This window comes from Diadema setosum, chromosome 13 (genome assembly GCF_964275005.1).
Source record: "Diadema setosum chromosome 13, eeDiaSeto1, whole genome shotgun sequence".
Taxonomy (NCBI): domain Eukaryota; kingdom Metazoa; phylum Echinodermata; class Echinoidea; order Diadematoida; family Diadematidae; genus Diadema; species Diadema setosum.
Window position 1 is genome coordinate 8,786,061 of NC_092697.1, and position 13,655 is coordinate 8,799,715.

Genomic DNA, 13,655 nt, shown 5'->3' on the forward strand with positions numbered 1-13,655 from the left:
ACAATACCACTGCACCAACATTATACTGCTCACCGTGTAGAGAATTTTGCTTTACGAATGCAACGTGTAGTAAGGATTGCACAGTTCTTTTCATACTTTTATGTCTAAAGTCTAGATTGCAAATCAGGCCATGTCCAAAATATAGCCATTCAATTCCATGATAAAGGCCAATAGACAATGCAATCATGAGCAAAAGTTATTTATACATTTAAGAAGTAAACACAGACAGAATTGTGGTTGAGGAATTATGGCCCATTGTTATGCAGATTGGATGATGTCATACCATTGCCATTAATAGATTTGGCATCTGCAGGCACATAATTCCACATCAATGGATAAAATGTACACGAATGCACAGACACAGACACACCCCTTGATCCATGAAAATCACTATGTAAAGGGCATTATTCCTGGCCAAGAGTTGGCAAATACATGCCAATGTGTTCAAGCACTGTATCGCATAATTCTCTCAGTACATCAAGACTGATTCCAGAGTTGCAGTTGTGTCTGATGATGTACAGACATTCAATCAAAACAAATGAGCACCTCCCTTGATAATAAAAACCTCTCATCAGAAAACTAGTACATGATGTCACTTCTGCGAGAACAATGATGACCATAATACATCCAGAAATAATCATTTCCCCCATCTACTTCAGCTATGCAAAGGCCCTTGCATCAATAACAAGATATAATATATATTCTTGGTTCTCAAAAATATTCACAAATTAATTTCAGGTCTGTGCATGGGGGGGGGGGGGGTCGGAGACAGGAACATGCATTGCTAGCAGAGGATCAGAAAAATACTATCTAGGCCAATAAATACATCTGGTAATTTTATCTTTGTTTTCATACCATATCAACTCATCATCATAAGGTAAATGTTATCTATGTTTCAATACCATATCAACTCATCATCATAAGGTAAATGTTATCTATGTTTCAATACCATATCAACTCATCATCATAAGGTAAATGTTATCTATGTTTCATTTTTTAAAAGATCTCTTTCTCATTCATTATCTAGAAGAGGTATAAGAAGTACCTGCAATTACTAGGTGTAATTCATGTTTGCCATTACATATCTAATGCACACCAAATCCCAAAGAATTAACAGATCAGTGTCTGTCATCAAAAATAGTAAGAACTGATCCTGAATTAAATTTGCTTCCAACAAACTAATTGGGAATAGTTCAAATTACTTTATGAGATTGTGCGTTATATGCTTAAATCTTGTTTTGCAAAACACAGTAAATTGGGGTGCGGGAGGGGGGGGAGGGTGGGGAGATGTCACAATTTGAAGGACAAGGACTTTTCTTTCAGATTAAGTACTTCACAAACCTCTAAACGACCACTTAGTCAAGATTTTCAGGGTTCTGTTATCTTGCTCAGCCCCAACCCTAACCACATCACTCTCAGAACCAAAACCATACGCCACTGGCAGGGACAAGCAATTAATTCAGCTTCCCCTATCTCCCGAAGGCAGCATTTTGCGGCTACGTGGTTTCGCGTTACAACTTGCTTTTCAAAAAACAAACAAACAAAATAACGTAACAATCAAAACAACAACAATCTCATCTCAAGGCACACATTCTTTTGTGCTTGGAAGAAGATTCTTGGAAGACGAAGCCAAATTTGCCGCAGACGGTGGGTAACAGTATCCAGCCATGATCAGGAATAATCACCTATACGTCGTTCTGACGAAGTTAAGACGCACGAAATTCCACTCCGGTCTGACTACAACCACAAAGACAACAACAACAGCAGCAGCAGCAGCCACAACAACAAAAGCAACAAAATTGCCACTGATAATCCGAGCGGCCTTTGTGCACTGCGTGACTCATGCTATGTACGACCAGGGAGCCCTGGTATGACATGCTGGCAAGCGCATCACAGAGATGACAGTGTGAATGACTTTCAATTAAGACGTCGAAACGAAATCGACAGCAGCACCGGATCACTGAAATCTAATCAAGCTATTTTTTTTTTTTAGTGTGTGTATATGTACACATAACAGAGACAAATGTCAGAGCTCAAGCGATTTGTCTGCGATTTTTTTTTTCAGTCAAATTACGGTTTCGCATTGTTTTATCAAATCACATGGAGAAGCACCACCTACTGCACACACAATCCTTATGAATGCAATCAAATCAATCAACATGAGGCATGCTTGATCAAGTGTGCATCTTATTAGTGCAGTTGAATGAAGTTTAATAGAAATTGTATGACATAATCCAAACCGACAGTGTGGGTTACCAATGTCCTATTTCGAGTGGAGCAGGCCACATTATGATATTAATGATTTTTCTTTTTCTTCTTCTTCTTCTTCTTCTTCTTCTTCTTCTTCTTCTTCTTCTTCTTCTTCTTCTTCTTATTTGTGTATTTTGACAATAGTTTTGATCAGGCAGCAGAGGAAATGTAATGCAAATCAAGCAAACTTTCTTACTCTAATAGAAGTACCCCAAAACAAGTGTGTAAGACTAGATTGAATGAATCAAACTCATTAAAAATAATTCCTTTGTGATTCCACATACCGCTAAATACTCTGCTCTTCAGGGAAATTTCTTTATCTAAAACTATCTTGCACACTACCACAACATGTTCATCTGCCTTCATTTGATGGTGATAGAAATGCAGATTTTTTTTTTTTTTTTTTTTTTTTTTGGCATGAATGATTTATAAAATGAATAGATGGCACTCAGACAGATTATGCAAGCTATTAACTCAATATAGCTCTTCTCAAGGACATTATAGAATACGTGAAAGAAATTAATTTTGAATGTACTTTTGTCATTACTTTATGAGCCATGTGACTGATCTACGCTTTTTCATAGCAAGGACAAAACTCACTGCATTTCAGATATACAATGTACTCTAGGATAAGCAGTCATATATTTCATTTTTTTTTCCCTAGAGAGAGGGACTGTGCCCACTATCATTAACATTGCATACATTCAGCAAATGTAAAATGTCCAAATGAATTGGTTGGTTTGAAATGAAGAAGTCCACATGTCATCATCACAAGTTGCATTATCACTAAACATGGTTTATATACTCATTTAAACCCTCTGAGCTCTTGATGTGTGTACAGCTTTTCCTTGTGACCAAGAACTTAACAAAACATACTACCATCCACAGTTTCAGAGATATTTTTGAGCAAGTAATTTTAAGGATATAAGGATATAATGGTTTTTTTTTTTGTATGTTTTATTCACAAAATCAAAGATAACAATCATAGTACAAGCAATAAAAAATAGATAAATAGATAAATAAACAGCATATTAAGATACAGAATATACAAATACTGCAGCATAAATAAAATACTAACAACTGGACTGCAGCCCGATCACATGGTAAGAGAGTAACAGAGGAGATCAGGGAAGACCCTACAACATATCGCCAACAACCCCACGAGCGAGTCGGGCAGGCGGCCGACCAAGAAGCCCCTCATCCGCCACCGCCAAGACAGATTCTGTTATATACAGTACATGTATAATACGAGAATGTGCAGTGCAGGCATTGTGGGAAATTTATAAAGAAACACACTGCATAATCTACGACACGCCCACACCACTCCCCCCATGTACACTATTTTACGTGTATTTTTACATAAACAGAATCCATCACGCCCACTGGCCCAGTTCGACACTAAAAATCAGGCAGCCGACAAACAATCACAGGATCCCAACCGAAACCCCAGAGCGGAGATTCTCACATGTTTTTAATTCTGCGCTATCAAAACATTAGATAGTGTTGCATACATTAGTATCACAAGCAAAATTATTCACGTGCTTGTATTTTTGCGCTAGTTTCCGATAACGAGAAATGCGCAAAAACATCCACACCACAAAAATCTTCACTTTAACAGTATCATCCAATGTTTCTGAGGTACCATGGCCCAATATTTCAGACATACAGGATTTGCAGCATTAGAATCTCTCCCATAATGCAATGCGAGGCATCTCAAAGAGTTGCAAACCCGCAGAAGTCACACAATATCCATTTCAGAATACCTTCCCAACATCCTGAAAATGCTACTTAATGAGATTCAAAATTCCCCTGTCAGTCTTTGGAGGTGCAATGCTATTCAGCTATTAAAGCAGAGGACTTCTGCAGAGCCTCAGCTCTTGAACCTGGATACCCCTTCCGACCCCGATCAAGATTCGATATCAATTGTTACAGCGGTCAGATTACCGCAATGGATACGGCTATTAAGCTGGCCATGTCAGGGTCTCGAAATCGAGTCAGACCCTCGCCGCGGGCCTCTGCGTGTCCTCTGCGTGTCCCCATCCAGCTATCATGCCCAGCGAGAAGTGTGTCTTTGGTTTGCACTGACATTTACATTTCATACAGGGACACTGGATATGCAATGTAGATGCAAAACATTGAGGGGTCTGGAGGGGAGATAGGTGCACCTAGCAAATAATGTTCCATCTATGAATGCGAATGGGTTTCTGAAGCACATCCCAGGAAAGTTTTTAAAACACTCCGATGATCCATACTGGAGTTGCAACCATTCAAAAAGTTGAGTAAATCTCGCACTGATGTCCCTTCCCACAGGCATTGCAATGTCGCTTTGCAGCTATTTCACGAGTGTGCATGAATGACTAAAATATAGCATGATATTCATTATTTATTATTATTATCATTATCATTATTATTATCATTATTATTATTATTATTATTATTATTATTATCATTATCATTATTATTATCATTATTATTATTATTATTATTATCATTATCATTATCATTATTATTATTATTATCATTATTATTATTATCATTATTATTATTATTATTATTATTATCATTATTATTATTATCATTATCATTATTATTATTATTATCATTATTATTATTATTATTATTATTATTATTATCATTATCATTATTATTATTATTATCATTATTATTATTATTATTATTATTAATAATAATAATACTACTACGAAGATTCCAGCTCTCACTTGACGCCCAGATCAAAGTACGGTGTATGTTGACATTCAATCCTGCTAGTATGTGATGTCACAGATTCTAACATGTACAATGTACAGAAAATCCACCTACAGCAGAGCTCAGGAATGCTTTGAAAGCAACACATAACCAGATATCACTCTTTTTTTTTAATTTTTCTTTGTTAGCCCCCATCCCCAACCCTCTACCATACTCACATTATATTACTGCAATCACTGCTAACAAATTTTTCCTCATTGTAAATTCCTCCTCTCCTTTCCTCCCCCCCCCCCCCAAAAAAAAAAAAAAAACAACAACAACAACAAATCTGAATGACAAGACTATTGTTACATGCGGCATCTCACTTACCTGGCACACTAAAGACAGACTTTATAAATTGGAGAGAACACTTCACCGGTTCTCCCCACTTTACAGGGGAGGGGGGGGTTTGAAGATTGGGCCCAATCATGGCAAGCAGAAAAATTGGGCTAATAACAGAGGACAGTTAGAATTGGTCTTGCCCGGGTAGAGAGCCATTTCTGTAAACCATCTCGTTCTGATTTCCGAAATTCCCCACTGCTTTATTCAAGAGTATGCATCGAGCGAGCTCTTCTCTCGATTGCTGGAGGACCCCTGGCTTCATTTTAGAACAATCCAAGAGAGGACACAAATTATCCAAGGCCCTGATACATCAGGAGGAGTATCGAGAGAGGTTATTCCCCTCAAAAAACACCAACCTCATAATCAGCTTTGGTAAAATATTGACTTATACTGGCTCCGGCATCTTCCGATCAGCAACATGGAATGCACTCATTTTCAGAATTGAAGATGCCCTGCACGTACAATATTGTGACTGATCAACACTACGAGAAAAAAAAAATAGCTTCACATGTTTATATGGTGTGAGCTTAACCCGTTGAGGACGGACTGATTTTGCTATAACAAGTATTTCCCATAGACCCCCGCCCAAGTATACTCGGGACTCGTCCTCAACGGGTCAAGTAAAATCCAATGATATACTTCTCATGCAAAGCAAACCTATATAATAAAATTTGGCAATTACAATTAACAATGTCACTTGACCCATGAGCACAGCCATTTCACAAAAATTTGGCATATGGCTCTTTCTGAGTAGCATCCAAGCTGATAAAATTAGGGAATCCCTCCTGTTAATTAACAAGCCTTCTGTCAAGATTAATCAATCAAACAGTCACAACCGAAAAATTATGTTCATAAAATCACCGGTCTACATCATAGGGCAATTTCTATGATGATGGATATGCCAAATGCACGGTGAGGTGTTTTCAGACAAAAGCAATTTCTCCTCATATGGGGAATGGGGGGGGGGGTGGGGGGGGGGGAGAGGGATGCATACAATTTGCAGTATCCATAGCATTATGAGGGGTTTTTTTTCCCCCTCATGATTAAGACAATGCCCCAACCATGCCGTGAAGGAGGGTATTCTTTCTACCGCGATGCATCAACTTTGTCTGGTCCACGAGGTATGAGTCATCAGTGCGGTGTTCGTCACCGAGGAGGGAAAAAAAGAGAGAGTGGGGGGGGGATGCACTAATGAGGGAAAGTGGATGCGACAGATAAGAAGGAGAGACAGACAGACGGTCAGACAGACAGACTTCGCACCAGAGCTATGGAGTTGTGGCCATTCGTCAGAGGATCTGTTGAACGGCATCAGACGTAGGACAAAAGGGAAGAGCATAAGGTCACCTCTTGACATAGGACGAGGGCGTACTTTCATGAAGGCATCAAACACAAAACCCTCATGTGATACCCCAAATTCATCTCCATGCCATCTTGCATGATGGGGGGGGGGGGGCAGCTCTTATCTTATTGGTGTCAACTCTCCCATCGTACACACTGGGAGTGTAGTCTGCATGCTGTGTCAGAACACATGTTCCTTTCCCTGCAAGACTCAATGGCTTACATACAAACACTATCTATCAAAAGTCCTCTCAAATTGAACAGCAACATTTTGGTCTCTGTTAACAGGAAACCTCTTTCAGGTGGCCAGTTTTGATTTGAAGGCCAAAATGATATTGGCCGAGATGTCACATTTCCAAGCACGCCACATTTACAAATCAATTCAAGAGATCGATACAAGCTCATATTCCCTGAAGCAATACATAAAACAACAAAATTGAATACAGTGATGAGTCAGACACACTGGGACAGTTCAAGACTTGTAGACGAAAACATCCAGGCTTCTAAATGGTCCATTTATAGTGTCACAAAAACCCATGCAGTGTTAGGACACCCCATCCAGTTCATCTATAGATAATTGTGTGTAATCATCTTTAGCTGTTTGATATCACACTTGGGCAATGGCACAGGAATAATATGTAAAGAAGTTCATTATTTCAGCCATCTGTAAAACATCTTTAGCATTAACAAGAAAAAAAGAAACCAACACCACTTTTGGCAGAACACAAAAGCCAGGTTTGCTATCTTTTAAAAAAAAAAAAAAAAAAAAAAAACTTAAACATTACTCTGTTCTTTGTTTATATCTTATGAACCCTTTGTGTTTCCAAGAAATCAAAAAATGGAGTGAGCCACTTGAACCGGAAGGCATCTTATATCGTCAAGTACACAGCGAGAGAAAGCTTAGCATCGTGACAATCCAGGATCGAACAGCGTATTTCGCTTTTGGCAATCAAGACCGAGGTGTAAAAGAAAAGGCCATGACTACCTACCCCCCCCCCCAACACCACCCCCACACAACAATTGGAGGGTTCGTTAAGTATCAAACATATACAATGATTTATCATTGTTTTGCCATTGCCCTCCCGCTAGAACACACCTACCGCGGAGACATTTAAATAGTCAGGAGCCCTTTGGCGGTGGTACGGATCGTTACCGTAAGTCAACATATATCATAATTAACAGAAGCAGCTCTGCATGGGATGTAAACACTACGGGAGGGGGGGGGAGGAGGGGGAGGAGGGATGGTGGATGGCTATGTAGGAGCCAAGATCGATTGCAGCCAAAAATAACTTATCCAATGTGCTCCCCTGGCGAAAACACTTCAAGCGTTGGACGCGCGCCAAATCTGCACCCGATTCTCACTTCGCTGCTTTGCAATATCTCATTGTCCCCCCCCCCCCCCCCAGCTCTTGGGGGAAGAATAAAAGAAGGGAAGGATATGGAAGAGTAAGAAAGGGAAGGAAGGTGGGTGGGGGGGGGGGGGGGGAGAAGAAAAATTAAAGGTACAGGTATTGCAGGACTGAGGTCTATGGTGTTCCAAACGTATCATGCAAAGGAACCTCATAGATAGGAGACCGATACTTGGGAAAGCTGTGGATAAGGAACCTCATAAAGGACTGATATTTGGGAAGGCGGTGGATAAGTGATCGGAATGTGGATGAGTACAATGCCCTTCTTCATAGTGTCTAGTGTCAATTACCATCCCCCATCCAATCTCTCCCACCGAGGGCGCACTGTAACGAGGAACAATGCCCCTATTCTCCTATTTTCTGCACACTCACTCGTGGTCCTACACGGAAGCAGAGACAATTGTCTGTTTCTTGCATACGTTTGTTATTTCATTGGTACGTCAATAGCTAAATTTTGATGACAAACGCATGTTTATCAATCATATAATTTTACAAAAATCTAAGTGCTCCAATAAGTTCCTTTGCAACAGTACCTAACTATCACATTTGATTCTAGTGACTTTTTTTTTTTTTTTTTTACAAAAGATGGTGAAAATAAGAGAAACCTGTAACAGATATACACTGTACACAGAAACATGGAACTCTGAGGTATATACCTCCTACGCAACATGATGTAGTACAATGTAAATGCACATTGCAGGACTGGTACTGAAGTAGGGCATGAGGTATAAATGTACATTGTATATCAATGTATCTACATGTATATGCAATTTGATACTTCTCCACTCGCCACTTGAGATGAGCTTTACCAGAGAGTCCAATATACTGATACAATAGACTGGTAGGGGCAATAGGAAGGGTGGCGGTGGAGGTGGGGGTGGCGGTGGAGGTGGAGGTGGAGGTGGGGGTTGGTGAGGGGAGGGGAAGAGGAAGAGGATGATTTCTGCTGCTACAAACAGTTCATTCCATTCCAGGATTGGTAAGCAGCACATTTTCTGAACCAGAAGGTCAAGAGTATCTCAACATGCAATTTCTCCTGACTGCTCATGTTGGACGGTGGAGAAAACAAGCAGGGAATGTATTGCAGCTGCCAAGGTCACCATGTGAGAAATCCAGAGTGGGGCTGGGATGGGAGAAGGGGAGTGGGAGGGAATGGAAATAGCAGCAGCTCCATATAATGTGCCCTCCTCATCAAGAGAGCAAGCAGGATCAACCAAAGTTATAAAGGTTTGAACTGGGGGTGAATGGGCCTGGCAACAAGAAAGAGATGGGATTTTTTTTTTTAATATATATAAATGAAACAATGAATGTTACGATGTCTGAACACCAAGATGTGTTCATACAGCATTACAATGTACCGTACTTACCCATCACCGTGTCATCAAAGTGCACAGTACCACATAACCAAGGAAGAATGTATCCTTGGAGGAATGGGACCCTGTTCTAGCTATTCTTTTGGAACGTCTTATTTTGCTTTTCTGCTGAGTAATGTCTTGATGTAAAATTTAAACAGTGTGCTGTGCATTCCAATGAAAATGAACACTGAGAGATGAATGTCCAATTTACAGGTATCTTGAAGATGAGTCATAAAATGTATCACTTCGATATTCTCATTTTCTTGATGTTGTGTCTCTCAACTACCCATTACTTTTCTACAGCAAAGAAGTCCATGCTTCAGAGGAAGTGAAGGAAGTTCATGGGCTAACCTTTGACCTCCGACCCAGGATATAAAACCCTCATCCCCCATCCCATACTCACAGTGTGATTCCAGATGACCAGATGTCAACTTTGAACCCTGAGAAAACGTCCTTTCCGTTGGCAATCTCCGGCGGCTGGAAGGCTGGGGAGCCCTGGCTGGTCCGACAGGCATCATCTTTGGTAAAATGACTCAGAAGCTGTATCAAGCGAGAGAGAGAGAGAGAGAGAGAACAAAGAGAATGAGGGAGAGAAACAGATAGAAACATATCAGAAAGAGAAATACATACACAAAGGAATGAAGACAAGAAACATACAGACACATATGCGCATATGAATAAAAATATAGAAACATATAGAGAGAGAGACACACACATATGAATACAGACAAAGAAACATATAGAAAGAAACGCACGCACACATGAAAGAAGACAAAGAAACATATAAAAACACATACACACATGAAAGAAGACAAAGAAACATATAGAAACAAATATACACATGAAGGAAGACAAAGAAACGTATAGAAACAAACACACATATGAATAAAGACAAAGAAACATATAGAGAGAAACACATACACACATGAATAAAGACAATGAAACAAATAGACATGCACACGTACGCAAAAACAAAAGCAAATAAGAATATGTAGACATAGAAATGAATAGACCAATATAACAAGAAAGTGCCGAAGAAGAAACATATGAATGTGAAAGGTGATAAATAGGAAAGATGAAACAGAAAGAAAAAGAAATAATCAGTTTATACTTCTTTAATTTCTACCACCATTCAAATTATCAAGGATGAAATTTGGACTCGAATATATATATATATATATATATATATATATAATGGTATTATTATCCGCGTGTTGGAATAAGAGCATGAAGACGATGAAGACAAACAAGTTGACATAATGCATTAGAATCCAACTTCATTTATTTGTAAACCAAATTTTCGACCCTTGCACGGATCTTCCTCAGGGTAACAGTTACCCTGAGGAAGATCCGTGCAAGGGTCGAAAATTTGGTTTACAAATAAATGAAGTTGGATTCTAATGCATTATGTCAACTTGTTTGTCTTCATCGTCTTTATATATATATATACATATATATATATATATATATATATATATATCCAGCATATCTCAGTTTCTATTCATGAGATTTTAAGTAACATATAAGCACACGCAACTAAGTTTTTCTTGTGATGTGCAATGGCATTTAATCATAAAGAAACAAAGCCAAAATTTACCACGAGCCAAGAGCAAATGAAGAGCCAACATAGACAGACACACGTACATCAACCCTAATTCAGACTGAGCAAAAGAGGCAACATAGCACGCATGTGACCCAACAGTTGCAACCTACATTTCCAGGGGCGCTTGGCACCGTCGCACTACCAATACAGATTTAACTCGTGCAAAGCGGAACGTATCGCATTACACCTGACATAAGTTAAAACCAGTTCCTCCCATCCCTCCCCATCATTGACTTACACTCAAACTCAAACATACACGCACACACACACTCACTCACAAATGAGTGCAATCCAATCCAAGAGACAGACTCTTATGTACATATTGGTACAAGCACATCCCCAACATGACATGCCGTCATTTGTCAACTCGGGTTCTCTGTGATTCGCGATCTGCACAATAGTACTACACCATTGAACAAATTGTGTACTGTTGCCATCCCAATCTGAACCATTTCTACAAGACAAGACTCTCTGGTAGGCTCTAAACATGCTGCATCACTTAAAGATTGACAGCTGTCAACACTCCATCAGTCATACATTCTGATTCCTTCTGAAGATTACAGAAGGCGTGTCTTCATCAGCCCGAAGTTTCAAAATAGTGCGCTATCTTGCGGTTACCAAACTAGTCCGATGTCAAGATAGCGCGCTATCTGTGTAGTGAAGACGCAAATAGCGCGCTATTTGATCGGGAAAATTTTCCCCCGAAATCTTGGTCTAGTTCGTGAACTAGAGCGCTAATTCGTGAAATAGCGCGCTATCTTGGGTGCGTCTCCATCAGCCCGAAATTTTCTCGATCCCTCCACGCTTCTGGTTCGCCAGCTGGCTATTGAAAGCGCATGTACAAGCTAGTGATTGTGTATAGTGCATACACTCACGGCATATTCAAGGATCACGTGTGTGTACTAGGCCTACTGTTGTTGACATCTTTAAAACCAGGGAGGTGATTCCGTGCATGCTAGCTGTTTTTTGTAAACTTCTTCTTCTGGTCCACTCTACTTTAGCTAAAGATTCTTGCAGATTGTGTGTATTTTGGATTTGTTATTCGTTCATGTCATATAAGATGTGTCACTGGACAGAAGAGTAGCGTTATTAATATCCCTTTGGAGAGAATTTGCTGGACTGCTCACCTACCTGGTTGTAGTATCATACATACAGTGTTGTAGGAGATTTTGAGCGGGAAATCCACTTTCAAACAGCGAGCTAGGCAGAGTAATGATGCAAAGTGCGCATGCGTCAATTTTCGGACTAATTTCCCGAAGTAGGCTGTTCGAGCTGATGAAGACGCACATTCGCTGTATCGGGCTATTTTCTAAGACCGCAAAATGTCCCGCTAGTTTGAACTTTGGGCTGATGAAGACACGCCTAGTTTCAGTATTAACTTTTTTTTTTTGTCGCTTTGGTTCTATTATTCAAATAGTGAGCGCAGATCATTTGTGCCTTTCAGAGACACGTTCAAAACATGAAATTCTACCAACAAGAAAATAAAATGATCACATCTAGCTTGAATGATTGTCAATCCAACAATACCCAGACATGTAATCACAGATAACAGAACTATGGGGTGTGTGTAGCAATGAAGAATTGTATGCACAGATCATCAAAGAAAAAGTACATTATTTTTAGCTTATTGTTGCTATGTTTGTACAAATCATTATGAGGGGAAGATAATGACGTGAGTTGCATAGTTTCAACATGCATGACTGCATAATTTTGTGGCTGGGTGCGCTTGTTTATGTACCTCTACAATGTATCTTAACTATATGACTGCATAAAATCTGTTTCACGGTGGGTAATTTAGCTGTTAAAACTAGGCATCCCCCTTTTGTCACCATCTTTTTCCTTATTTCTTACGTTTTTATTTCCAAATACTGTATGAGAGTTGTGTTGAATGATTTTTACCTGGCTCACAGAGAAAACGATACATTCTCAAACTCAAACATTCCAATAGGTGCAAGGGTTTTGGACACCGGTGGGCTACACAGAGGCCCAAATTCATGAAGGTGGTACAAATGACATGGACAAAAACCATGGAGCGCCAAGTGTCCCTCAGAATACTTCACTACGAAATTGGTCATTTTGTCGACAAAATGAGCGTTTCATTAACGAAATTATCATTTCGTGGACGAAATGTTCATTTAGTTACAAAATGTTGCCATTTCATTACAAAATAATCATTTCATCGACGAAATGACTGATTTCATAACAAAATATTCCATGCGACATTTGGCGCTCCATGCTTTTTGTCCACGGTTTAAACCATGGTTTCATTTGTACCACCTTCGTGAATTCGGGCCAGAGAGTGCAGCCATCTGGAATGACTGGTTTTAACTCTCTCACTCCCAAGGCAACTACATCACCACACTCCCTGTCAATAGATTTTTTTTCAAGCCGGAGGCTGAGGGGGTTAATGCAAAGCATTGAGGGCAAGTGCCATAAAGACGTTACACTTCTGACTCGCATGGTGGATCCTCAAACAAATCCTGTCAGATGGATCCCTTGTTCGTGGTACGATCTACGGTTTCCTCAACCTAATGAGTCATATTTTTTTTTCTTCGTCTTAGTGCAAGAAGGTTTCCCCATCCCCCCCCCCCTGCACCCCATCATTCATATCAA

At 39.7% G+C, this 13,655-nt stretch overlaps 1 protein-coding gene across 1 annotated transcript in view; it reads right to left on the reverse strand.

Annotated features, from left to right (window-relative positions):
* The window catches only part of LOC140236942 (serine/threonine-protein kinase STK11-like), a 76,937-nt gene that overhangs the window by 13,944 nt on the left and 49,338 nt on the right, over window positions 1-13,655 (reverse strand). The window contains exon 5 of the mRNA XM_072316882.1: window positions 9,843-9,979. Coding sequence (XP_072172983.1) covers window positions 9,843-9,979 — 137 coding nt within the window. The remainder of the gene's footprint in view (window positions 1-9,842; window positions 9,980-13,655) is intronic.